Source organism: Esox lucius, chromosome 1 (assembly GCF_011004845.1).
Source record: "Esox lucius isolate fEsoLuc1 chromosome 1, fEsoLuc1.pri, whole genome shotgun sequence".
Classification (NCBI taxonomy): domain Eukaryota; kingdom Metazoa; phylum Chordata; class Actinopteri; order Esociformes; family Esocidae; genus Esox; species Esox lucius.
The window spans coordinates 24,179,081-24,206,552 of NC_047569.1; the positions used below are offsets into that span (position 1 = coordinate 24,179,081).

General features: G+C 42.4%; 1 protein-coding gene across 2 annotated transcripts in view; it reads right to left on the minus strand.

Moving 5' to 3' along the window:
• Nucleotides 1–7,949: 7,949 nt before the first annotated feature.
• The window catches only part of sorl1 (sortilin-related receptor, L(DLR class) A repeats containing), a 66,013-nt gene continuing 46,490 nt past the window's right edge, over nt 7,950–27,472 (minus strand). For both annotated transcript variants that reach the window (XM_010893671.4, XM_010893672.4), the window contains exons 22-48: nt 26,308–26,481; nt 25,212–25,325; nt 24,292–24,414; nt 22,360–22,479; nt 22,140–22,265; nt 21,819–21,929; nt 20,594–20,725; nt 20,061–20,192; nt 19,803–19,937; nt 19,443–19,595; nt 18,990–19,163; nt 18,152–18,280; nt 17,843–17,969; nt 17,583–17,752; nt 16,976–17,088; nt 16,386–16,487; nt 15,961–16,027; nt 15,740–15,822; nt 15,504–15,594; nt 15,181–15,371; nt 14,894–15,013; nt 14,018–14,182; nt 13,391–13,565; nt 13,021–13,127; nt 12,083–12,275; nt 11,686–11,898; nt 7,950–10,848 (exon numbers count right to left, since the gene is read on the minus strand). In XM_010893671.4, coding sequence (XP_010891973.2) covers nt 10,781–10,848; nt 11,686–11,898; nt 12,083–12,275; nt 13,021–13,127; nt 13,391–13,565; nt 14,018–14,182; nt 14,894–15,013; nt 15,181–15,371; nt 15,504–15,594; nt 15,740–15,822; nt 15,961–16,027; nt 16,386–16,487; nt 16,976–17,088; nt 17,583–17,752; nt 17,843–17,969; nt 18,152–18,280; nt 18,990–19,163; nt 19,443–19,595; nt 19,803–19,937; nt 20,061–20,192; nt 20,594–20,725; nt 21,819–21,929; nt 22,140–22,265; nt 22,360–22,479; nt 24,292–24,414; nt 25,212–25,325; nt 26,308–26,481 — 3,608 coding nt within the window. In that variant the 3' untranslated portion in view covers nt 7,950–10,780. The remainder of the gene's footprint in view (nt 10,849–11,685; nt 11,899–12,082; nt 12,276–13,020; nt 13,128–13,390; nt 13,566–14,017; nt 14,183–14,893; nt 15,014–15,180; nt 15,372–15,503; nt 15,595–15,739; nt 15,823–15,960; nt 16,028–16,385; nt 16,488–16,975; nt 17,089–17,582; nt 17,753–17,842; nt 17,970–18,151; nt 18,281–18,989; nt 19,164–19,442; nt 19,596–19,802; nt 19,938–20,060; nt 20,193–20,593; nt 20,726–21,818; nt 21,930–22,139; nt 22,266–22,359; nt 22,480–24,291; nt 24,415–25,211; nt 25,326–26,307; nt 26,482–27,472) is intronic.

Genomic DNA, 27,472 nt, shown 5'->3' on the forward strand with positions numbered 1-27,472 from the left:
ATCTAGATATAAAATTGTCATTTCACCATAGCCAAGCTACTTAATACAGCAGAATGGTTAAAATGAAGAGATCACTGCTAATTGAACGATTCTGTTGCTCACTCAAAACTTTATTTTTCAACTTTTTTGGAAAGGAAAGAAAAAGGTGCAGTGGTCTCTTAATTTTTGTCAGAGCTGTATACTAATTACTAAAGTTAGCAATCATTAAAAAAAAAACACAAGATTTCCTTAACCAAATCCAGAATGAGTGAATCTGAATTTCACTGTTGAATCTACTTCCTCTTATTGGTCTGTTAGATAAAATACCAGAAGTTCCATAATTCCTAGTGAATGTAGTCACCGCCTCTAATAAAATGGAGATTGGAGAATACGATAATAATGAAAAGTATGAAACAATACTTATTTTTCTACCACTAATGTGGGTTAGGGTGCCTGGCATTTTTAGTAAGCATAGAAAAGTGCTATTTTGCTTTTTGTTTTCATGGTGCCAGAACCCAATGCACTCAAAATCATTCCCCACAACAACAGATCACATGGGTAAGCAGCACATTTGTGTTATACTATGCCAACAAACAATAACACACATTTACTAGTAGAAATAACTTTTTCCAATGATGAACTCATTTTGACAAGCAAATTCATGGTCTTTAATTTGTCTGCCTTGCAGATTACATGTAGGCAACTGTCCTGTAAAAACGTATGTTTTGTATGTGCCATGTAGGCTATACTTTCAAATTATGCCACATCATTTTACAAAAACACTAACAAACACACACACAGCATTACAAAGAAAATGTTCCAATTATTATGTATTCCATTGAAAATCAGTAGTTTCCAGCCACGATAGTTGATTACAACATTAACAATGTCTACACTGTATTTATGATCAATTTGATGTTATTTTAATGGACAAAAAATGCTTCTTTTTAAAAAACAAGGACATTTCTAAGTGACCACAATCTTTTGAACGGTAGTCTAAATATATTGATAAAACATTTAACATTCCTGTAATGGGCATATTTTCTAACACAAAGACATACAGTTAATAGATATTTTGACTGAAAATAAAAGGCATCTGTAAACATGTATCCACAGTGGTACAATGGCATATTAGTCTTTGTCAAATTGCAACAAAGGCTTTTTGTAAAAAAAAAAAAAATCTTCAGTAGGGAATACTCTTTCAAACCTTACTACAGAAAGCAGGATTGCCCCAAATTGGTATAATTTTTTAAAATATAGTTTAACAAAATAAATTGTATAATTTAGTCATGTATTGTGTGATGGAGCATGACAGTTCTTCCAATATACAAGCCGATATTATATGAGTTGCTTGAGGCTCTCAAAACAGATTGATGCAATGACTCTGTGGGGGGGTTACTGAACCATTTCCCACCATTCCAAAATCCAGACCACTGGCAAACTATCTAGATGAGTCCATCCCATTAAATTCCGCTCACTTAAAAATGTAGCAAAACCCCTCATTTTAATGGTCTTACCTGTAGACTTACCCTAACCCTAACCTTAACCAATTTTAATGATCTTACCTGTAGACTTACCCTAACCTTAACCCATTTTAATGGTCTTACCTGTAGACTTACCCTAACCCTAACCCATTTTAATGGTCTTACCTGTAGACTTACCCTAACCTTAACCCATTTTAATGGTCTTACCTGTAGCAGCGACCTGAATTCGTCTGGGATTGGATCTGGAGTCTTCTCGTGTATTTATCTGTGATTAACCATGCGAATGGATGATAACAGGCTTCTGAGCTTACCAGTAGGCGTAGCAAGCAACTTCTGACCCATATCTATGAGGCTGATAACCACTGATAACGCCCATTCAATGCAATGATAACATTCAAACCGGGTGTTAAAGTGATACATTTTCTCAGTTTAAACATTTGATATGTCATCTATGTTGTATTCTGAATGAAATATTACAATTTGAAACTTCCACATCATTGCATTCTGTTTTTATTCACAATTGTACAGTGTCCCAACTTTTTTGGAATCGGGTTTGTACTTCAGGGGGTGTACTTACTTCCTAACATTACATTAAATAACAGGGTTTGAGTACTTGAGTTTCAGTGCTTTAGAAACATGGTGCCGGAAAATGATTACATGGGGCATTGTTAAGGAGATCTGGGAGGTTGATGTGGGTGGCAGTATGTTGCCACTGAACTGAACTGTGACATTCCCTGGTTAACTGGGTAACATGTTGGTTTAAAGCGACCTTGCGATCTGTGTGTGTGTGTGTTTGAACTGACCAGTCTTTCCTGTGTACAGTGAAGGCTGGCTGGCCATGTAAGTATAGACAGTTTATCCAGTCCTCACCTCTCAACCCCCATCTCCAAAACCTCCCCAGCATCTGTTCCTCGTCCTCCTAGGGGTCCAGCCTGCTTCCGGACTGCAGTACACTGGAGCTGACTGTTGCCTCTGCCGGGGCTGATAAGAGGCCCTAACACTAACTCTGTCTCAGCCAATGCATTGACATTTCACCAGCAGAACAACCAGCCCTTGTCCACTGTATAGGGGACAGGAGAGTCGGAGCGAGAGACAAATCTGTGACTGACATGGCATTACACCAGTTAGAGGGAGGGTTAGAACCTGTTGAGTTTGGGATACTTTATTAAGCCTTGATTTGCGAGAATTTGTGTCTAAAAAGGTTGATATACTGTACCATGACGCTGATATGAACTGATAATCTTGAATCCGTGTTATCTCAGTACATGCAGTGTTCAAAAGATTGCATTCAAACTTCAGAAAGACATTAATGACTTTTTGAATTGAACTCTTTAACAAGCAGGTCTTTAACAAGCAGGTCTTTTTCTGGCAGCACTAAAACTGAACAAGTGAAACCTCTAGTGGTAGCCTTGAGAATGACAACATTTGACAAAGGAAGAAGTGCCTCACTGCCGGAATCCTGGCTGTCTGAATCCATGGCAGTCTTCACACCATTGTCCATTACTGTTGATGGGGTCCATATATTAGTAGTAATGCACTAGGTTTGGGAGAGGATGCCATTTAGGACACTGACCTTGTCTCTACATAGTAGAATACATCATCTTAGTTAGCTTCAGATAGAACCCTTATTTTAAGTGGGCCTCTTATGCTAGATTTTGCCCTCTAAACTATCAGTTGTAATCTGGAAAAATAAGAAAATAATCCCAAAAAGCACACACAAAAAAAGGACTAACAAAAATGTCTAAGGCTGTCTAAGAGCATTGCTGGCACATTTAGACTGAACAGTGGAGTGGGCAGAGGAAGGAACCTAGTATGGGTTTTTGGGATAAAAAGGATAAATCCATGACAGTGTCAGTGAATACCTCACACACTGGGGTTGTTCTTCTCTGTCTGAGCTGCTTTCAGAATCTGATGGACACATGTGAAAAGAAGGATGAGTGGAGAAGGAAAAAAGAGCATGGCAGCTCAATTTAGAATAGAGACAGAATTTAGAAGACTGTTCATAGTCAAAGGAACTGGGCATTGGTTTGGATCACTTAAACAACAAGCATCTGTACATAACACATGCATTTGGATACATCTGAGTGAAGCATGTCTGGGTCCATTGTCTGTGATGGAGGACTAGACAGATCTGAAAATAAATACAGCCAGATACGTTTAGTAAGAGAAATACTGTACAGGTAACATAGAGGAGACCGTTAAGGAGGAAACATTACATGGGATAGGCACAATAAAGACTTCCTGCAGGAAGACAGACGGATTAGTTACTACTTTGGGAAATATATGATAATGTTCCTGTCAGGAGTCCTGTGCAGTAGTAGTGTTGTTTGAGGTCCTGATTGAAGTTCAGGATGAGTAACTATGTTTAGAAACATTTATTTTGGTAATGTCCCCCTCAGGTAGGACAAAAAGGAGCAGCCGCAAATTGGAATGAGAGATTTAAAAGTCAGCCTCTGGGGTGCTCTTGCCTAAGGGGTCACCTCACAGGACAAAATATTGTCTAAAAATTACCACATTCATTATTTTAGAAAAGAGGACACCTTTTTATGCTGCAAGTAATATGTTGCAAAGACTGTCATTATCCTAGACTTTACATTACAATTTTCCTTTATGGACAATTCCCTCGAACCACATTGAGCTGTATTAGAGATTGCAATATATTAGTCCTGAATTGCTCATTTCTCATTTGAGACCATGTCAGAGTTCAAACAGAGTTCAAAGCATATCTAGGTTCAAAGCATGGCAAATCATAAATTGAGGTATGTTAATAGTAGCTGTTCAACTTCCAAAGTTGGTTTCAGGTGTTGACCAATTTCTTTTTTGTCCACTGTTCTAATGAATACTGGTTGGTGGTGTTTGTAGCATGGAAACAGAAACCTCTTATAACATCATCCATTGCGGAGGTTACTGATAACTGTAGTTTGAAGAACATTTATAAGTTCCTAAGCAACATCACAAAGGGATAATTTCCCTGTGAAAAATTAATCTGTAGCCCATTTCCCAAAAAGTTGGGATGCTGCATAAAATGTAAATAAATCCAGAATGCAATGATGTGTAAATCATTTAAACTCTATATTCTATAGAAAATGGTACAAAGACAACATATGAAATGTTGAAACTGAGACATTTAATTGCTTCTTGAAAAAGATATGCCCACTTTGAATTTGATGCCAGCATCATGTTTCAAAAAAGTTGGGACAGGGGCAACAAAAGACTGGAAAAGTTGTGTAATGCTAAACCTAGAACTAAACCTGGTGAAATACAGTTAGGTCCGGAAATATTTGGTTCTGTATGCCACCACAATGTATTTGAAATGATGAAACAACCAAGATGCAATTGAAGTGCAGACTTTCAGCTTTAATTCAAGGGGTTGAATGAATGTATCGTATGAAATGTTTAGAAAATGCAACCATTTTCATACATAGACCCCTTATTTCAGGGGCTCAAATGTAATTGGACAAATTAAAATTTTATTTATGATTGTGTTAATTTTAAATACTTTGTCAAGAATCATTTGCAGGCAATAACTGCTTGAAGTCTGGAATGCATGGACATCACCAAACATTGGGTGTCATCCTGTGTAATGCTTTGTCAGACCTTTACTACAGCATTCTTCAGTTGTTTGTTCATGGGTCTTTCTGCCTTAAGTTCTGTCTTCAGCAATGAAATGCATGCTCACTCAGGTTGAGATCAGGTGATTGAGTCAGCCATTGCAGAATATTCCACTCCTTTGCCTCTCCTGGGTTGCTTTCACAGTATGTTTTGGGTCATTGTACATCTGTAGAGCGAAGTGCCAGCAAATTACCTTTGTTGAATTTGGCTGAAACTGAACAGACAATATATCTCTATACACATTGGAATTCACCAGGATGCTTCTGTCACATCATCAATAAACACTACTGACCCAGTGCCATTGAATGCCATGCATGTCCATGCCATCACACTGACTCCACAGTGTTCAGATCATGAACTGTTCCATGCCTTCTCCATACTTTTTTCTTCACATCATTCTGGTACAAGTTGATCTTAGTTTCATCTGTCCAAAGAATGCTGTTCCAGAACTGGGCTGGCTTTTTTAGATGTTTTTTGGCAGTCTAATCTGGCCTTTCTATTCATGAGGCTTATGAATGGTTTGCACCTTGTGGTGAACCCTGTGTATTTGCCACTGAGATGTCTTCTCTTTACGGTAGACTTGGATAATGATATGTCTACCTCCTGGAGAGGGTTCTTCACTTGGCTGGATGTTGTGAATGGGGTTTTCTTTACCATGGAAAGGATCCTACGATAATCCACCACTGTTTGTCTTCCATGGACGTCCAGGCCATTTTGTGTTGCAGAGCTCAACAATGTGTTTTTTTCTCAGAATGTACCAAACTGTTGATTTGGACACTTCTAATGTTCCTGCTATCTCCCTAATGGATTTCTTTCCCTTTTCTGCAGCCTAAGGATGGCCTGTTTCACTTTAATTGAGAACTCCTTGATCGCATGTTGTGGGTTCACAGCAACAGCTTCCATACACGAATGCCACACCTGGAATCAACTCCAGACCTTTAACCTGCTTAATTTAAGAAATAACAAAGGAATAGCCAACACCTGTCCATGAAACAGCTTTTGAGTCAATTGTACAATTACTTTTGGTCCCTTGAAAGAGAGGGGGATACATATTTAAGAGCTGTAATTCCTAAACCTTTACTATAACCTTTACCTATTTGGATGAGAATACCATCAAATTGAAGCTGAGATACTGCACTTTAAGCAAATATTTATTATTTAACTGTAATTTGAATATATTTTGGTAAACTGCCAAAATAACAAAACTTGTGTCAGTGTCCAATTATTTCTGGACCTAACTGTATCATACAACTAATTTGGTCAATTGGCAACAGGTCAGTAACATGATTGGGTATTAAAATACAATTCCAGAGAGGATGGGTCTGTCAGAAGTGTGGATGGGGAGGGGTTCATCATTGTGTGAAAGACTGCACAGGCAAATAGTGCAACAATGTAAGAATAACGTTTCTCAATGTAAAAATGCAAAGAGTTTGGGGATCTTATCTAGGGTACATAAAATCATTAAACGATTCAAAGAATCCGAAGAAATCTCTGTATGCAAGAGACAAGGCCAAAAAACAGTCCCTCAGGTGGAACTGCATTAAAATTAGACATGGTTCAGTAGTGGAAATCACTACATGGGCTCAGGAACACTTCCGAAAACCATTGTCTGTGAATACAGTATGTCGCTGCATCCAGGCAAAGAAGAAACCAGGCAAACAAGATCCAGATCCTGCCAGCATAAAATCCTGCTACTAAAATAACACTAATGAAGCCTCGTTTAGCCATCACTAGTTTAAGGTAATTTAAGATGGAATGAGAGGAATTGGAAACATTTCCTGTGGTCTGAAAAGTTTTTTTTTTAAATTATTTTTGGGAATCATGGACTCCATGTCCTCCGGACTAAAGAGGAGAGGGACCATCCGGCAAGACGATGCCAAACAACATTCTGCACGTATTACAACAGCATGGCTCCATAATAAAAGTCTGGGGGCTAACCTGGCCTGCCTGCCGTCCAGACCTGACACCCATTAAAAACATTTGGCGCATTTTGAAACAAAAAATACGACAAAGGAGACCCCAAACTGTTGAGCAGCTGGAATCCTATATCAAGCAAGAATGTGAAAATATTTCACTTTGAAAACTACAGCAATTGGTTTCCTCAGGTCCCAAACGCTAAACATGCCCCTGTCCCAACATGTTGCTAGTATCAAATTCAAAATGGGCATGTATTTTTCCAAAAATAACAAATATTTCTTGAAAACCTGTCTTTGCAAAAAAAAATGTATAAAGGAAGGGATAAATGATATGCACGTTATAAGTTCAAGTTACACTTGAAATAGGTGGCACTTGAAAACTATAATTAAATACATTGCTCTCTTCAGCTTTGTTATTGTGATATCCTGTTTTGAATTTCATGGATGTCTATTATTCTAATATTCTTGATAACTACTGTGCATCTTCAAAGCACCCATCCTGATTATACTCTACTGAGAAGTGCACCTGCCTCTCACTGTAATCACACAGCTGTGTAGGGTATTCTGCTGCCGGCATTAAAGTGGTGATAACCCCTGTCTTTTCTCTGTCTTTTAGTAGTCCCACTGAGAGCTTGGACAAGGCACTTCACTCAACAATCATGACAGGCTATGAGTATCAGTGGAGCTTTGGTCATCCTGCATGACTCCAAGAACGAAAAAGAGAAGACCAGGAGATTTCTGCAGGTCCCAGAAAGTCCTAGTTGCACACAGGAGACCTGAGGCAGGAACCAGGTTGCAGGGGGCTGATTGACTTATCTGAGATCATCTCCATTATGTCCATACTCTGGAGTCTCTTGGACACACAGAAACTATTTCACACTTTCTTTGCTTTGTTAGGGGCCTTGGCAAATGTAGTATTTATATTGGACAAACTGAAAACAATACAAAAGGTCTTTGGCACATTTTAAGTAAGTTTATTTCAGTGGTCTGTAAAACATTTGAAATTGTACCTCATATCTCATTTCCTTTAAACCCCCAATAAGCAAGCAAGATCAACATCTTAAAATATGGCGGTGTCCAAAATCTGTGCAAATACTTTAATCATACTATTTTACAGAAACAAAATTAACATCTGGACAACCAGGGTTGGGTAACAAATAATTGTGTTTTGTACAACTGTAAAACGTGGACTAAAAGAACAATCACCAGGTGGCTTTCGATATTTCCCCATTTAAAATGTAAAACAACAAATTCAAACAGGGGCAGTCTCCTGATAATATAACAAACAACTTTTACTTCTCTGTCTCTATTAAATACACAACTCTCTTTAGTCTCTGCAGGCTAGTGTAAGGGTCTTGTGTGTGTGTGTGTACAGTTTGTGTGTGCATGCAATTGTGTTGTCATAAATATAGTACATACATACAAACTCAATGTGTTCTAATAAGGCATATGTGGCTAATTGAAGAAGCAACAGAAGTCCACAGAAAATGTACAGTATCGAAACCATCATTATCTTAACAGCACTATTTTAAGGCCTAGAAAATAAATTAGAAAGTACCTAATGGAAGATAATACAAAAGCAAGTACTGAAAGTATCACCAGCATGACCGGGGGCAGAGAGCGCAATGAAGGACTGCTATGACATCACAACCCCCAGGTGGATGTGGTTGTGGCGGGGGGGGGGGACTGTCATGACAGGGAATTTCCAGGTACCTATCCTAAGAGAATAGGGCTTAACCATTCAAAGCAGATGTCTTGGCTTTACAAAATGAGCACCCTATGAGTGTATCCATTTCACACAAAGGGTGGGAGAGACAGAGGAAGTAAGGTTTCCTCATCGACTCAAAGTCATAAAATCACAGATATAAAATACATTCATGAACAATTTCACAAACAAACACAAATGAATAAAAGCATATCATCTCACATCAATTTAAATGGCTCTTTAGCATTGACAAAAAATACAGTTCTCAGTTCTTGACTAAAGCATAGGGAGAGGGAAGAGAAAAAAAGAAAGGTATTCCTCTTCTTAAAGCTAGAATCCACTTTTCAAATCTATGAATTACTGATATATACCCATTCATTCTTGAATAATGTCTTATAGGATTAGTTGCACCTTTGTACCCCATCAGAAACCAAAATATAAGCTTGTGTTACAGTGTTTATCAGCAATTTAAATATAAAAAAACGCTGCATAGCCTCAATATATGCTTATAACTATCTGATTTGATATCACGTCTTCGCACCCGTGGAATTGTTAGCGGCTACATCTCTCTAGGTACCTCCATTATCTTTTTAGCAAAACAAGGGCTGAAAAAAACATTTATTGCTTGAATTAAGGATTCTAGCTTTAAGATTGGCACAGCTTAACAACATGAAGCTTTTGGCTGAACAGTATGAAAGATAGAGAGAGCTACACAGAGTCCCCCATTTTGTGACCTAAAACAATAGTACCACTATCCCAGCAAGCAAAAGTGGTTTCAATAATGCCTTATAAAGATTATCTTTTTAACAACAACCAAACAAATAACCAAAAAATGATGGAATGTTGGCTAAAGACTTGGACGATGGTACCACGCCAGTGTCAGACCTGACAAAAACCCAGTTCCCTGAGAACATCAGAGACAAACTTTCCAAACACTGCAAACTAAATGCAGCAGATCAGGCATTATAATTCAATAACAATATTTACACTGTGACGGTCCTGATAAAACCATCTAAATCACAACGTTTTCTTTTAGAACCACCCACAGTATTACTGATGTGGCATTGTGAAAACTAAACAGATGGATCAGGTGAAGTTAATAACAGGCCAAATGTGATAAACTCTTCAGAACTATTGTTACTGCATTCTGTGTTGACTACAGCCACTTACTTCGGTGCTGGTGTTTAAAGAAAATGTTATCGGCAAGACAAGCACGAGGTCATTCATTTCATCTAATCACTACTCATTGGTTGGTTACAAAGACGACCACAGATGTGATCACACCAATTGACAGGTCTTAAAAAAAAAAAAAAAACATTGACGGATTCAAATTAGCTCATTCTAACAGAAAGCCACATATTCACTTTGATTTAAGTACAGACACTGTAAACAATGTACCACGGGCAAATGGTATACTCTTTAAAGTGACACAAATCACATATATATAGATCCACCACAACGTCTTGTTCCTGTGTTAATTTGAGCGGTGCTAAAAGCTTGTGTTCCTGACTTCCATTATGAAACATTTATTGGTCAAATCTTTTTCAACGGTACATATACACTATAGTTTTTGTTTCTCTTTATTCTACTGGATGTTCCAGTTGCTAGGTGCTTATTTTGGCTTCAAGCAATGAACTGCTCTTTATGGAGTAAGTTTGTAGTTCAAAAGGGTCTTTTCACAGAGCGACAAACACGCGACTTACCTGACAAACTCATAATCCTTCACAGTTTACGTCAATTCTCGCCCAACAATGTCCTTTGACCCATATATATATATATAGATATATATATCTATACATACATATATATATATATATATATATCATATAAAAAAATAAGTTATTGCGCATCCAAAAAAAAGTGCATCGTATTCTTGTTTTAAAAAATATGTATTTCTTTGCGTATCACTTTTCTTCCTTTGAACCTGAATCCTAATAGACTGTTTTCCTCGGAGGGGGTTGGTTGTTGCCGCACCTTTCCTGACCTCTGACCTTTAGTCGTATTACATGGGCACTGGCGCACTGTTGGCGGGGTGGGAAAGGCGGGGGAGAAAGGGTGAGAGGGACAAAGAGATGAAAGTCCAGTTACGCAATCACCATGGGAACGTCGTCTGAGAACCCGCTGATCATGGGGGCATCTTCATCATCGTCACCTTTAAGGAAGGAGGAGAGTGAAAGGAGGGAATAAGAAAGTACACAAGAATGACATGATGTCTGCCTGTGCAATTTACGATCATGGACATCCACATAAGAAATGAGTACAGCCGAGCGTGCCTTTGGACCATGCTGCCTGACAAGGACAAACTACAGGCCCAAGATGAGCAGCATTTAACTGGAACTCTGGGTTTATCCTGTTCTAATCACATGCTCAGTAGAGGCTACGGACAGGAGAAATGACTGCAGGTCAGATGGACAAAGAGACAGACACTGTAAAGGCTGCTAGTAAAACAAATGAAGACAATGTGGTCCAGGTTCTATCGTGTGCTGACATAACAACGTGCTCCACAGCAGCCATCCCACATCGAAACAGTCACGGGTTATATGCTTGGTTCTACGTCAACCCAGAACTAGGGCTGCACCAATTGAATGAAACGTTGAATTGAGATTTCTTTGACAAATATTGCCATTTTCAAACATGGGTGTAAACAGCGTGGATAATCTAACTTCAAACTAAAGGTCATAATAAAGGTCATAGCCTCCATAGTGTGTGTTACTCAAAGTAACATTGAAAATCCACCAAGAATTTAAACAAAATTAGTCCAGAAATGTAAATAATCTACAAAAACCGCACAGCACCTGCAAGAAAAACTATTATGGACATATGATACGTGCCTGTTGCCTCGCGTGAAGCGTATCTAATTCACCCTTTTGTTGGAGCTGAAAATCGCAAAGAGTTGGCGATTTGGATATTGCACAGGTCAGTATCACAGTTCCAATTGCTATTCGATTAATTGCGCAACCCTACCCAGAACCAAACCAAAGAGTCTTACCGAGCTCGTCCCCTGAGGAGAAGATGGCCGAGCCCAGGCGGGAGTTGTAGTGGCTGTTGGCGAAGGCTGTGAAGTTGTTCTGCAGGCGGCGGTGCCTGAGGTACAGCACCACCAGGCCTCCACACAGCCCCAACAGCAGAAGGAACAACACCGGCACCACCACCGCCGCCATGTCCCCCGGCTGGCCCGAGCTCTGAGCTGCGTCACTGGAGGCTGAAGGGGAGGGACGGGGTCATGATCGATTCTTTACCTCGTTCGTCCGCTTGGCGAAGTGAGAGTGAATAGGGCACCATTTACGTCATAGCGGTCTCTACTTCGCCATGACACTGTCGACCAACCCTGTTATTGAGGCGGCTGTTTTAAGTACTAAATGCCATAGTCCAGCGTTCCCGCTCACCTTGTCCCAGCGTGTCGTACAGGAGCAGGGCGGGCTCGCCACACAGCTGTCCGTTCAGCAGGCAGCGGGCCTGGACGGAGAAGGTGTAGTTGTGGCCCGCCCGCAGACTGCTGATCCGGAAGAAGGTCTCTGTGGTGTTGCCCAGGAGTACAGTGGAGTTGGACAGGCTGTCGTACACGTGCACCTCATAGCCCTGAGGTGACAAACCCAGAATTAATGTACACTCACACGCGCTCCCAGAAAACAGAAACATACGTGGAAAATGTGGCTTACAAAGTCATAATTAGTCACATAATGACTCAGCTTTAGCATTTTCAGTAATGCCTTAACTCCATGTTTTTTTCCAAACTTTCCATGAAAGTATAGCCATGAAAATGACCACATCTATGTAATTTCTAGGTAGAACATTTTGTAAGGTTGCGTCTTAATCTTCCAGGGGGTATATTTTAACATATTTGAAGATTTTATCTTAAAAAGCTATACGTTCCCCTTGAGGCACGGTCAAGTTAATAACGATGCTGTAAATGATGTGTTAAACCACCCAAGCACATCAAAGACACACTCATCCTTCTCAAACGAGCTACAGGAGGGAAGGAAACAACCCGAGGATATCTCCACAACAGTTGGTGACTGAAAAATTTGCTTACCAAGAATTAAGTGAGCGTTCCTCAGAGGCCAATTTAGTTTGGTTCTCACTTAAAAATCGATTGTAAAATCTATGACAAGACATGAGAAGTGCTGTCTAGCCTGAACACACAAATCAATTTAAATCACACTTTGCAATGCAGCACAATTTGAAAAATCCATTGTAGGACGAATAATGGTATGAAATCCACTGTGTTACTGAAAATAAAAAAGCAGATGAGGCAGATGGGCTGGATATGTCATCTAAGGCAGAGACAGCTGTGTGTGCATGTTTGTGCGTGCGTGATTCTAACCCGGCTCTCATTGAAGCTCCTCTCCTTCACGGCCAAACTCTTCCAGAAAAGGAACACATGGTCTTTCTCTGTCAAGATCTTCAGAGCTTCAGGTGCAGGCAGGGGCACTATGAACAAAGTGAAAAAGACAACTATCAGTAACAAAACAAAACCCTACTGGGTCTTATATGTGGTCTCTCACAATCCCAGTTCTCAAATCTGACCACTATGTACCACTATTGAAAAAGTATTTGGCCAAGTTCATTCCATATCACAGTCGGGGTACGCATCCCATCGAGAGAAACAAACAAGACCCGTGAGATACTCTAAAATGTCCCCAGGCATTGTAAAAAAAACGTGCACAACGGCTGGTATGTAAGCTGGGCCCTACATGTGTTGAGAGTGTAGCTGGCCTCCTTGCTCATGTTGCGCAGGCGAACGCTGATGCTGTAACGTCCACCAGGCTCCAGACCTCTGAGGCAGTACTCCACCGTGTTGTTCTGGGTGCTCAGCTTGTAGCTGCTCTCCGTCTTACGCACCACATCCTTCACGTGCACTGCATAGGTCTGCAAAACCCGACAGACGTGCTGACTGATTCACAATTACAATCAGTGACAATTCGATAACAACAGGCCAAATAATCTCTATTGCTGATTTAATCAGCCGATTCGATTCTTTTCCCCCGTCGATGAGAACAGGTTTCTATGGTTTGAGCCGAGCTTCAGCTTCAGAGAATAAAATCCAGGTTAACATTTCCAGCTTGGTGTTGCTTTCAATGACAGTGACACTGACTGTCTGACCTCTCCAGTGGTAACAGGGATACAGTACGCCTCAACATAAATCTACTAATTATTTTACAGAAATAAGAGACCGCAAAAATAAAATGTGGGTCTGTTTCAACTAACATTGTAAAGTGAATGATGAAACTAAGCACCATTTTTAGCAAGCGTTGATGCTTAAGGCGGCGTGAAGGCCACGACAGGCTCTCATTGAAGGTGTACAGGTATAACGGTCATACCAGAGGAGCGCCGGGGTAATCGTAGGGAGGCTGCCACTTCAACGTAGCCTGGGTCTTCTCCACGCGCACCTTGTGAAGATTACGAGGAGGCAGCCGCTCGTTGGGAATCATCTTCACCACTACATACTCCGAAGGAGGGCCCAGGTAGGGAGAGATGGCCCGTACCTGCAACATGTGGCGAAGCGTAAACCCAGACACACAAATGATATGGATATTTACAAACCAAAATGTAAAAATGTATGTGGAAAAGCCACCAGAAGGTTTTCAATAGCCGTTTTATTTTGCTCTTCCTAACTACGTTTTAAGCAAATTATAAGCAATCAATGTGTGCTATAAGTTAATAATAACAAAATAAAGCAGATGACATCCTTTCACCTGTCCCTTTATTTTATTATGTACTGAAGGACAGAATTGTTGAGCCAGTCATATCAAAAACAGGAAAGAGTTTGAAAAGAACACAGTACGAGGAAGCGCAAGTTGGGGAGTAACTGGGTGTATTAAATTGGGTTCAGCAATATGCTAGTTAGGTAAATAAATAAGGAGGAGGTCACAGTGTTAGCTATCTGTCATATATGAAAGGTCAAAGAGCTTTTGACAAGTTCTCTGTACAGCTGCCACAGACCGCCCACTTCTATTTCTCTGTGCATTCATCTCCTCCCCTCAGATGGTGCTGCTCCTCTGCGCACTCGTGATTACAACCAGCCAGTATGGTAGTCATTTTCATTTTTGAGCGTGCCAGGAATACCGTTCTTCCCATTATCGGAGAAGGCTGGGATGACGACGTGAAAGACTAAACACCACCCAACATGAATATCAACAATAATCAGGCGTTAAGAGGGGAATCTGGTTAAAAGTGTATTGGGGTGGTAAACTCACAAGAAACAGGTACTGCTCATCACTGTCCACAGTGACGATCCTGCTACTAGCGGTGGTATCCACAGAATGAGGGCTGCGGTACAGGTCCAGGAAGGAGGTGGCGAAGAAGATACCATACACCTGTACAGATCAACACAACACACCACACGTTACTGACAGCCCAGCAAACACTACTTATCCTGGCGGATCACGTTTAACAGGATGAAACCAGATCCGCCTCGCCATGACAGTAAACATCAGAGAGGGGGGGGGGCCTTTGTGATCATGTGATACAGTAGAAATGTTACCTTGGCGGGGGGGCCGGTGACAGTCCAGCTGCAGTCTACAGAGGTCTGGTTGAGGGCCCGGGCTTTGAGGAGAGGAGGTTCTGGCTGGGTGCCTTTAGTCTGCTGGCGGGACAGGGCCGTGGGGCTGTCCCCTACACTGGTGTGTGCCCACACAGCCACCTCGTAGACGGTCCCCATGGTAAGGTTCATAACTGCAAGTGACAGCCATGGTTTGATTAAAATACGAAACACATTGAAGTACACACACGTGACCAGAAGTTAGGTGTTTGAAAAACCTATAAGTTCCTGATGAAAATGAGTTGACTCTACTGTCCGAAGGGTACCTTTCAATACACTGCCATTCACAGTGTAGTTCTTGCTCTCCTTCACGTGAGCGTCAAACACCCAGGACAGCACCACCATATATTGCTTGACCTACACACACACACACACACACACACACACACGCACACGCACGCACACACACGCACGCACACGCACACACACGGTAGAATTAATGTCATATCTCACACACACACAAACACACAGGAAAAACATGCAACAAAAGCACAGCACACACCGTGTTTGGGGAATTAAAGCTGAAAGACAAGCTCATGGAGTCTTCTGTGATGCTATCGGTGATAACAGACGGAGGAGGCAGAGCTGTAATGGAGGGAGACACCATCACCGGCTGTAATAGACCACTACACACTGGTGGCCAGCAGAGGGCAATATAACACTACATCTCAACAATATAATAAGACAAGGTTCTGCAACAAAGAACTTGAGAATTCATCGTACCTTTTTTAGGGGTGATAGTTTTCACCTCAGTCCAGTTCCCCACACCTCGACTGGTGACTGCCGCCACCTGGGAAACAACAAGGATCACAACTCAAAAATTACAAGGAATCAAAATCATCATAAAAAATATATAAATGGAGGCGAGGGCCGCCGGGTGGCTCAGCAACCGACAAACGCTAACTCAGATTGTCAATCGAGTGAGCGTGTCCCAATACACACTGATTTGAATTGACCTTCTGGTTGACAGGATGTGCAGCAAAACACATCATGAGCCTGTTGTGAGCTCCTGCACTATTGGAAATCATTATACTGGGGAAGAGAGAAAAATAGGGAAATGCTCGCAGGAGGACGTTATAAGTCCCTGTTAGAATGCAATGAAGTGAAATGCCTTTAGAAAGAGGTTATAAAAGACACAGGTCTCTTACCCTAAACTTGTACAGAGTGCTAGGCTGGAGGTTCTTGACTTCCGCACTGTTGCCGGGGCTTCTCTGAGAGAACCACTCGACACCTTTCTCACTGTACTCCACCTGTCAGTAGCACACGCACGCAAGCAATCAAGGAAACACGAAGGAATACACTCACACACATACAGGGTTAACTGTTGGTTATAATACGTATATTCCATTTTGTAGAAGTTAGATCCAAGATTTGAGTTTAAATTATAAAGAGAAGGGGGAGACAGCAGGTGCATATCCAGGAAGTCACTAGAGGGCTGCAATATATTTTTTACTTTAACCTATTATCAATTGGCCAATTTCAATCATCATCATCATAAATGATGCGTCCCTAGCCCAAATAGACCACATTGACCTGGCCCACATTGACCTGGCCCACATTGCGTGCAAGGTTCAATTGGATGCTGAAGAAGAGGTTTATTCTGATATTAGCTCAAAGCCATTGGATCAGTGCATCTTTTCTTACAAAACTACTATTCAGGACATGAAAACTAACAATGGACATGAGGTAACTTGGCTAAACACAGGAAATCATGGAGTGACTAGACAGGCTAACTCACAATGTACTCTCGTATCAGGCCATGGGCTTTGTCCGGACTGTTCCATGAAGCCTCCACCGTGCCGTCCTCTCCGTTGTCACATGACAGTTGTAGGTTTCTGGGGGGATCGGGCACTGAAACCAACATTAAAGTTCTTTCAATCAACAATAAAATGACACTGGTACATTAACTAAAAGACTGTTGGAGACCAAATGAATGGGCAAAGTGTGAACTCAACCCAAACGCAAATCCTTTGCTATGACAGATTATGGCATAAGGACTACATACACCTCTGCACAACACTGTGTATATTAATCACACAGCCTTCCTCTGCAGTATAACGTAAAGTGTTTATTCCCATTCTGTTATCCAGAGTTTCATTACATTTTATTTACAGTTTTGTTACTGTTTATTCAAGATGACGTCTTTGTTGACCTGTGCCGGTTTAGTTTGTTTATTACCGGAAGAACCTTCTCAGGATCATTCTGGTTATGTGTAAACGGACCACACAAATGAACATACATCTGATACGGTGAAATCACTGACTCCATCCCTCTCCCCCACCCCTCTCCCCCACCCCTCTCCCCCACCCCTCCCCAAGCTGGTCATTCCAGCTGGCGTCACTCACATCCCTCAGGCGTTCGTAGGGTCAGAACCTCATTCGTCTTGTGCAGCTTGCTGAGACATTGCGTCAGCACCTTGACCTGGTAGGTGGTGTCAGGCTTCAGCACAGTCAACGTGGAGCTGCTCTTGTTGCTGTGTGTGTCCATGGACGTCCACTGCTGGGTGCCCACTGGCCTGGTTCACACAGACACAGGTACATGAATGACCACATGGAGGGACAGAGGCAGGCTCAGCAGGGCGGGCCTGACGGACTGACCCACTGACCTATAGTAGATGAGGAAGTAGCAGGAGGCCGGGGGAAGGTTCTTGGGTCTGGACCAGGTCAGGGTGATGGCGCCAGAGAAATCTGCTGTCCACTGAAGGTTTTGGATCTTGTAGACCATAGAGTCACCTATAGAGAGACAGGATCTGTCAAATGATGATGCTGGGACATGATTTCAATAGGAGAATACACAATAAGAAAAACATTACATTTGTCCTGTACTGCTACTACTGCTAGTGTTGACATGTGTAAGGCAGGGAGTGGCTGGCAGCTCCTGAGTCTGTTGAGGTGCTGTGGAAGGTAATACTCACTGGTGCAGTTGTCCTCATCACTGTGGTCAAAGCAGTCTGTGAAACCGTCACATTTCTCACTTTCCAGCACACAGGCCTCCCTATCAGCGCAAAGCGTGCCGTTCACACAAGTCAAAGGCCCTTGTGTAGCTACCAGAGAGAGAGAGAGAGAGATCAGTGTGGGAAACATATCCCCCTTTCAACATTACACAGGCACAGGGTGACACCTCAGTGGCCCGCTGTTATGGCACTGACTCCACGTGGATCTGTGCTTCTCAAAACACTGTTGATTACTTACTTGGTTGGCAAAGTGTTTTGGATGCATCCTTTGGGCCAGCTTGAAAGTTCTCAGTCAAGTCGGTGTATTGACTGATGAATTTACTGACATGGCCTCATGAAGAGTGTACATGTCTGGGTACTGACTGAAGAATTTACTGACATGGACTCATGAAGAGTGTACATGTCTGGGTACTGACTGATGAATTTACTGACATGGCCTCATGAAGAGTGTACATGTCTGGGTACTGACTGAAGAATTTACTGACATGGACTCATGAAGAGTGTACATGTCTGGGTACTAACTGATGAATTTACTGACATGGCCTCATGAAGAGTGTACATGTCTGGGTACTGACTGAAGAATTTACTGACATGGACTCATGAAGAGTGTACATGTCTGGGTACTGACTGATGAATTTACTGACATGGCCTCATGAAGAGTGTACATGTCTGGGTACTGACTGATGAATCTACTGACATGGCCTCATGAAGAGTGTACATGTCTGGGTACTGACTGATGGATTTACTGACATGACCTCATGAAGTGTACATGTCTGAGCACTCAATGTGCCAAACTTACGACAGAGAGATTCGTCCGAGCCGTCCTGGCAGTGTGGGTGGCCATCGCAGCGCTGCCAGTCAGGGATGCAGATGGGGGGCTTCCGACAGAGGAACTGGCCCCTGTTACAGTGGCCGGGGGGGAGAGGAGAGACGGGGGTGGACAGTTGGGCCAGGGTTGTCGTGCTGTTGGACGCTGGAATTGAAACAAAACCAATAATATGGTTCAACTTTAGTTTGGACGTCCATCTGTACATGCTTTGCAGATATAGATAGACAATCAGACTACCAAACAACCTATCAGTTTCTAAGCAACTAGTAGTGTTTTTAAACTTTTAAGAACTTTTCAATCATTGCAGATTAATCAAAGGAGACCAATATTTTTGAGAGATTTGCCCTACATACAGCTCAGTAAGTAATTCTGTGTAGCCAAGTTGTCAAGCACTTTGGTGTTAAGGGGGGGAGGGGGGCTCACCTGTGGGACAGCCCAGTTCATCACTGCCATCGGGACAGTCAGAGTAGCCGTCACACACCCAGGAATTGACTATACAGGCTCCCGATCCACAGTGGAAGCGGTTTGGGGCGCAGGAAGTTGGACCTGGGGCAGTGGTGAAGGGCGTGACCCCTCCTAGAAGAAGAACAACAGAAGATCATTCAAATGCTTCGGTACTAGAGTCTCCTGGTGGTGGATGGGACACTAACAAGAAAAAGAGGAACAAACTTGGAACAGACAGTGTAACAGAGAGATAAAGTATCTGTCTCCATCTTTGAGAGAGACAAATACAACCCCTTGGAACTGAATCTGACTGGGACAGAGGAAGGTGAAGGACAGTACCAGTGCACTGAGTCTCGTCAGACCAGTCCCCACAGTCGTTCTCTCCGTCACACTTCCACCAGGTGGGCACGCAACGCCCGTTACGACACTCATACTGGAAGTCCCGCGTGCAGCCTGGCGCGTCAGTGGAGGAGCCTGAAAAGCACCCAGCAACAAGGTCATTCTAAGACACAAACGCAATTTAGAAAGAGCTGCAGTGTACTTATCCGATGCATGTGAAATGCACACACACACACACTCGGCAAAGTGTGTTCTCACCGCAGTTGGCTTCGTCAGAGTAGTCTCCGCAGTCGTTCATGCCATCGCACTTCCACCCCAAGCTCACACACACACCATTGGCACACTGGAAGTTGTAGGCATCGCACGTCTTCTCAAATTCAGGGTGAGTGGCTAGAGGGACAGATAATTGGCAATCGGTACAACAAATCAGTCCGTAACAAATATTTATTTTGTATATATTTAAAATAATAATTCTGATTCCATTTTGTTAGAATATAGAGGTATAGATAAACACATTTTCTATCATATCTTAGTAGGTACTATTCCTTTACTGTGTTTACTGAATAATATGAAAATGTGTTAGATGTGCTCTGACAATGATTACTTCTTTATGATTTGCATGATTACAAAAAAAACCTATTCATTTAAAAACAAAACCAATGTCACATGGAAACCTCTGGACTATTTTATTTTCCCATTTGAAGAAAGCAAGGACGGGACTAAAGAGCCTCCTTGGGACACAAATGTATGTGTATTTGAAAATCTGGATAAGTGTGTAGAACAGAACTCACAGCAGCCAGCGTAGGTTGCGTCCTCATCAGATCCATCTTCACAATGTTTGGTCCCATCACACACTAGAGACTGGAACAAGCACTGGGCTCGGTTCCGACATACAAACTCCATATAGCGGGTACACAGGGGATCTGCAAAGGAGGAGGCTCCGTCACAATTGGACACATCTGAAATATGGTCAACCAGGGTAAAATCTGGAAGAATCAACAACAAATTATTCTCCAAACTCAAATACCCCAGGCGTGTCCCCTGATGTAGCAGTAAGCCTGTGGTCTAAAGAGTCTCTAGTAGCCTGTGAACCACTGGGCTCAATGACAAAAATCAGTCAATGATAACCTTCATAAAAATATCCTGTGGTAGTCTGTGATGGTCTTGTGAGGGCACCACATTAATAAAGGTATTGTGGTACTTAGAGCCTGCGGTCCAATATCACATGAACAGAATCATCCTAAAAATGTATTGTGTGGTTCTGATAGAGTAATTGCTTTAAATAAGTACGGTTTTGTCCTTCTTTGAAAGACTACTTGGACCATTAAAATCTAAAGAATCTCTTAAAGTACTTTTCAGGAGAAATAAGACAGAAGTTAACATTTCAACACGTTTGTTTATTTATTATGGAATACTATTTGTGTGAAGCCTTTTTACTACAAGTCACTAAGAATATTTTACTTTAAAAGGAATATGTGGCATTGATTTAATAGGTCTGTCTCCAATACGAGTATGATTGATTCATCATTAGTAAATAGAATTTGAGTAATTTATGTAAATACCTTTGATTAATAAGAAACAAACATGGGAGATAAATATGCTAAATAATAATACAATAGCACCCAAGTGCCATAGTTACTCAATGTTACAAAATGCATACACCAATTAAATTAAATAAGCTATCTTACCAGAATACACATATTACCAGATTGTAGCATATACATTATACTTCTATGGCAGTTTGCAGATGCGATATAATAAATTGAAATAGCTAGTTAGCTTGATTGCTAAAATAAGAAAGAAAAAAATAATAGGCTATTTGATTTCTGTGTCCAAATATTAATAACATCTGGAATCCAATTTTCAGACAAATGTCAACTCTCAGCAGTCTTGACTGTGCATCTTGTCTTATTGATCTCAATGTCCGGTATTCAGTGAGCTGTTCTAAAGACAATTCTAAAACTGTTTGTATCTGGACCCACAGACGCAACTCATTCTGTTCAGTCGGTGACTCACCACAGTGCTGCTCATCGGCACCCCCTGGGCAATCATGCACTCCATTGCAGTGGGCGCTAGAGGGCAGGCAGGTGCCGTTGGAACACAGGAAACCGTTACAGCGATCCCCCTCTATCAACGACAAAACACCATCTGTTAGTGTCATAACATCCTAAGAAAGACGGGGCATAGCGATCCGAGTAACACAGTTCGTAAAGCCCTTCATGAAGGCTACCTAAAGCCGTCATAACAAGAACATTACAGACAGGGGTCATGAGTGTTGGTCTCGACATATGACAACTGACTTGAAAAATGGAAATGTAAGGGGCGTGGTGTCCTCACCGCAATGTGCTTGCTCCTCGTCAGAGCTGTCCTGACAGTCGTCATCACCGTCACACACCCAACGCTGGGGGATACAGTGGCCGGTGAGACACTGGAAACTACTGGTCTCGCAGGTATGGTGACCCACTGAGGGAGGAGGTGGGGGGGGGGGGGAGAAGATCAGACAGAGACCGAGGTGTTGTGCCATTTCCTTCTGAATACACAGTAGCCCTGACCTCACCGGTACAGTTGGTTTCATCAGACCAGTCCCGGCAGTCGTTGTCTCCGTCGCATCGCCAGGCGTCACGGATACACACGCCTCGCGCACAGGTGAACTCCCCCGGTCCACACTGGTGACTCTCTGGAACACACACACAGTAAGTGACCACGGCAGTGACTAAATGATACACAAAAAGCTCATTAACACACAGACACACACAGTAAGTGACCATGGCAGCGACTAAATGATACAGTCATGGCCAAAAGTGTTGGCACCCCTGAAAGTATTTCTCCCAGAAAAGTATTGCTTTAACACGTTTTGCTATACACATGTTTATTCCCCTTGTGTGTTGGAACAAAACAAAAAAAGACAAAAGTATTGGCACCCTTAACCTAATATTTGGTTGCACACCCTTTGGAAAAAATAACTGAAATCAATCGCTTCCTATAACCATCAATAAGCTTCTTACACCTCCCACCCGGACTTTTGGACCACTCTTCCTATGCAAACTGCTCCAGGTCTCTCATATTGGAAAGGCGCCTTTTCCCAACAGCAATTTAAGATCTCTCCACAGGTTGCAAATCCAGCTTTTTGACACTGGCTCTGGTACAGTGTTCTTTTCTTTATAGGCCTCATTCCGTTTTTGGTAAACAGTAGAATGATGTGCTTTACCAAAAAGCTCTATCTTGGTCTCATTTGTCCACAAGATGTTTTCCCAGAAGGATTTTGGCTTACTCAAGTACATTTGGCAAACTGTAGTCTTGCTTTTTTATGTCTCTGTGTCAGCAGTGGGGCCCTCCTGGGTCTCCTGCCATAGTGTTTCATTTCATTCAAATGTCGACGGATAGTTCGTGCTGACACTGATGCACCCTGAGCCTGCAGGACAGCTTGAATTTCTTTGGAACTTGTTTGGGGCTGCTTATCCACCATCCGGACTATCCTGCGTTGCAACCATTCCTCAATTTTTCTCTTTCGTTCACGTCCAGGGAGATTAGCTACAGTGCCATGGGTTGCAAACTTCTTGACAATGCTGCGCACTGTGGACAAAGGAACATCTAAATCGCTGGAGATGGACTTGTAACCTTGAGATTGTTGATGTTCTCTTCCCCTCTTCCTGTTGTCCATGCTTAGTGTGGTACACACAGACACACATCTGCTTTCAGGTGTGAGTTTTATATTGCCCACACCTGTTACTTGCCCCAGGTGAGTTTAAAGGAGCATCACATGCTTGAAACAATCTTATTTATCCACAATTTTGAAAGGGTGCCAATAATTTTGTCCAGCTCATTTTTGGGGTTTTGTGTGCAATTATGTCCAATTAGCTTTTTTTCCTTCTTTTTTTTGTTTTGTTCCAATACACACAAAGGGAATAAACATGTGTATAGCAAAACATGTGTTAATGCAATAATTTTCTGTGAGAAATACTTGATTTTCTGGAATAATTTCAGGGGTGCCAACACTTTTGGCCATGACTGTACACAACTAGCTCATTAACACACAGACACAGACAGTAAGTGACCATGGCAGCGACTAAATTATACACAAAAAGCTCATTAACACACACACACCCACACACAGTACATTACCATGACAACGACTAAATGGTACACAAAAAGCTCATTAACACACAGACACACACAGTAAGTGACCATGGCAGCGACTAAATGTTACACAAAAAGCTCATTAACACACAGACACACACAGTAAGTGACCATGGCAGCGACTAAATGTTACACAAAAAGCTCATTAACACACAGACACACACACATTAAGTGACCATGGCAATGACTAAATGGTACACAAAAAGCTCATTAACACACATACACACACACAGTAAGTGACCATGGCAACAACTAAATAATACACAAAAAGCTCATTAACACACAGACACACAAGCACAGTCTCTCTCCATCTCCCTCTCGTTCCCCCCCTCTCCCTCTCCCTCTCTCATACCACAGTGTTCCTCGTCACTGTTGTCCCCGCAGTCATCCTCGTGGTCACACTTGAAGGCCAGCGGGATGCAGGAGCCGGACGCGACACAGCGGAACTGGATGGACGGGTCACAAGAAGTGGTGGCTGCAGAAGGTGGGCACGGGCACAGAGGGCAAGATCATATGACAGGACATTGACATCCAGCCAACGAGAGAGCTACATTGCCTGTAACTGCACAGTATTGTGAGAGCAGCATGGCAACGATCTCTAAAAAGATCTCTACTGTATTGAAACAGCAGAGGTCACTAGTACAAATCTATAGTGTAAAGTAACAGAAGCTGATAGATATTGAGCATGAAAAGTAGCTGAATTACACAATGTATGTATTAATGAGTATTAATGAGCTCTTGTGAGGAAACCTGTCTTTACCTGATGATATGCATGTATTTTAGTTCTATTCTCTTGTTAGAGGAGTGATTCGTTATCTTGTGCTATATGAGGTACCGTATCACAAGCAGTTGGTATCTACTACTGAGGGGCCCCACACAACCTGTTAGCTGTGGAGCCAAGAAACTTAAGAGGGGACACTATTAGGCCATGTAAGGTTAATATATAGAATACACATATGTGATTGAAAGACAGCCAGATATTGGAGGGGATGTGCTGGGGCATAAATACAGTGTCCACTTGGAGAGATTGAAATGAGAAATGGAAGGTCAACATCATAGACTCATGCTGAATAAAGATGGCTCTCCCCTGACTTCCGATTGCATTTATTTTGCTCATGGATCAAACTTGGACAGAATCTAACAAAGCCATCTCTAGAAGAGACCTACCAACATAATCTTTTGGATGCATACTATTCACTATGAGCTTTACAAACAACCATGTCCTACCCTAACATAATTCAGGGCATCGGGTGCGAATTCGTCTCTACTTACGGCACTCCAGCTCGTCGCTCATGTCACCACAGTCGTTGTCGCTGTCACACTTCCAGATGCTGCTGATGCATTTGCCATTGGAGCACTGGTACTGGTTGGGCAGGCACACGTGTTCTGGGAAGTCACATTTGGATTTGGGTTTTTCTTTCAGAAAACATTCATCAACAGTATGTGTATTTGAAGGCCACTGCATGGCACCTGAAAAGCATTAAAAATAGTCCCTGAACAAGAACAACCAGGGACACAGCCAGGCACCACACTTTGAGCTGCCTGGAAGGCCAAGACCAAGGAGAACACCCTCAACCTCTACAAAAGAGGTGACCATGGACTACATGAAAGGGAGGGGTGAGAAAACCCTCGTCCAAACAGTAAGAGCTGAAGTGGAGCAGGATGACAGCTTGAAGTTCCTCTGGGTCAAAATCACCAATATGCTAACATGGCCCACACACCTGGGCAGTTGTAATGAAAGCATGCCAGTGCCTTTCCACCCTTATGCAATGATCAACATTTTCTACATATGGCAACTGCCCCACTCTCGTTTACTAGGTGCATCTGAGAGTGCGTTGAACGGTCGTGGTCACTGCCAGAGTCAAGCTCCCTAACACCAGGACGAAGGCCCGAAAAATAGTTAATGACTACGGCCACCCAAGCCATAGACTGTCCTCTATACTACCGTAAGGCAAACATGGCTAGTGGTACCAAGACAACTTAGTTCCCCTCACATTGATTATGTACTGGCACTGCCTGTAAATACTAAAGTTTATGTTATTATTATTAGTTAATATTTGCTACTTGTTATTTGTTATGGTTGTCACTGTTCATATATTCCCTGGATATAATTTTCTTTTTCTTTTCATTTCCAACTATATTAAGAATGCCAGGGTTTTGTTCCAGCCCAGTACACATTACCTAATCCCTTGGTGATATGTTCATTCAGGTGTATGTGCTAGACTGACGCAAAAGCCTGCATCACTGTGATAGGGTAACAGCCCTGTAATAGCGTAATCTGAATTGTTATGTTGGATATCTTAATACATTATCAGCAGTTGCAAACCCCTGGATTTCTGTGTGTGTGTGTGCGTGTGTCAGGCCTCACCAATCTTGACACAGGTGTTGTTATGAAGCTGAAAGCCAGTGGGACATTGGCACTGGAGCTCCCCGTTGGGTAGGGTGGTGGTCGGTGCTCCGTCAGGGCACACACAGGTGTGGCGATGCCCAGGCTGGGGGAGACACAGCAGGCTGCAGGGCTGGTCGGCACAGGCATTGTGGCCTAGAGAGAGGTGGACAGACACACAGGTTTGTCGTCTACAGACAAGTATAGCTTTCCAGTATTGTTGTTGCTAAAGTAGCAAGATTACTACAGATAACACCCCCTACAAACACCATGCTATAATTTCTACGGGAGGGATTTGCCAATATGAACATTTCCTTAAGAAATTTGTAAATTCAAGCAATGCCATGACCACATGTACACAAAGACAATCAAATGGGAGGCTGGTCCTCCGATGGAAAATTTGCCATACGATGTATTTCAGAGAATGCATTTTTAGTATTTTGCAGCTCATTTCAAGAGCAAGGAGCAGAATGATCTTTTGACCACTTCATTCAATCAATCAATCACATTTATTTATAAAGCCCTTTTTACAACAGCAGTTGTCACAAAGTGCTTTACAGAGACACCCGGCCTTAAACCCCAAGGAGCAAACAACAGTAGTGTTGAATTTCAGTGGCTAGGAAAAACTCCCTAAGAAGGCCGAATTTTAGGAAGAAACCTAGAGAGGACCCAGGCTCAGAGGGGTGACCAGTCCTCTTCTGGCTGTGCCGGGTGAGATATTAAGAGTCCAGTTGGAATAATTAATACATTTCTCTGAGCTAAATCCAGAGGCTATTTGATTTTAGACTAGGTCAGAAGTATGACCAGGTGGACAAGGACAGGGACAGCAACGGGCCCCACAAACCAGGTAATCCGCAGCTGTGGACCAGGACCTCATCTCCTCCTAAAATGTAAAACTGGAGGAAACTGAGAAAAGTTAGAAGTGCATTCCTCATATCCCCCAGCACAATAATATAGCAGCGTAACACCTTGGAACTGAGACGGGGGGGTCCGGCGACACTGTGGCCCTACCCGGGGGAGGCCCCGGACAGGGCCCAACAGGCAGGAAATCAATCCACCCACATTGCCAGGCCTCAACCAAAGGGACACCCACCAACCTCAACCCCCCTGAATGAGGGCCGAGTATTGCCAGCAGCGTACAGCTTAC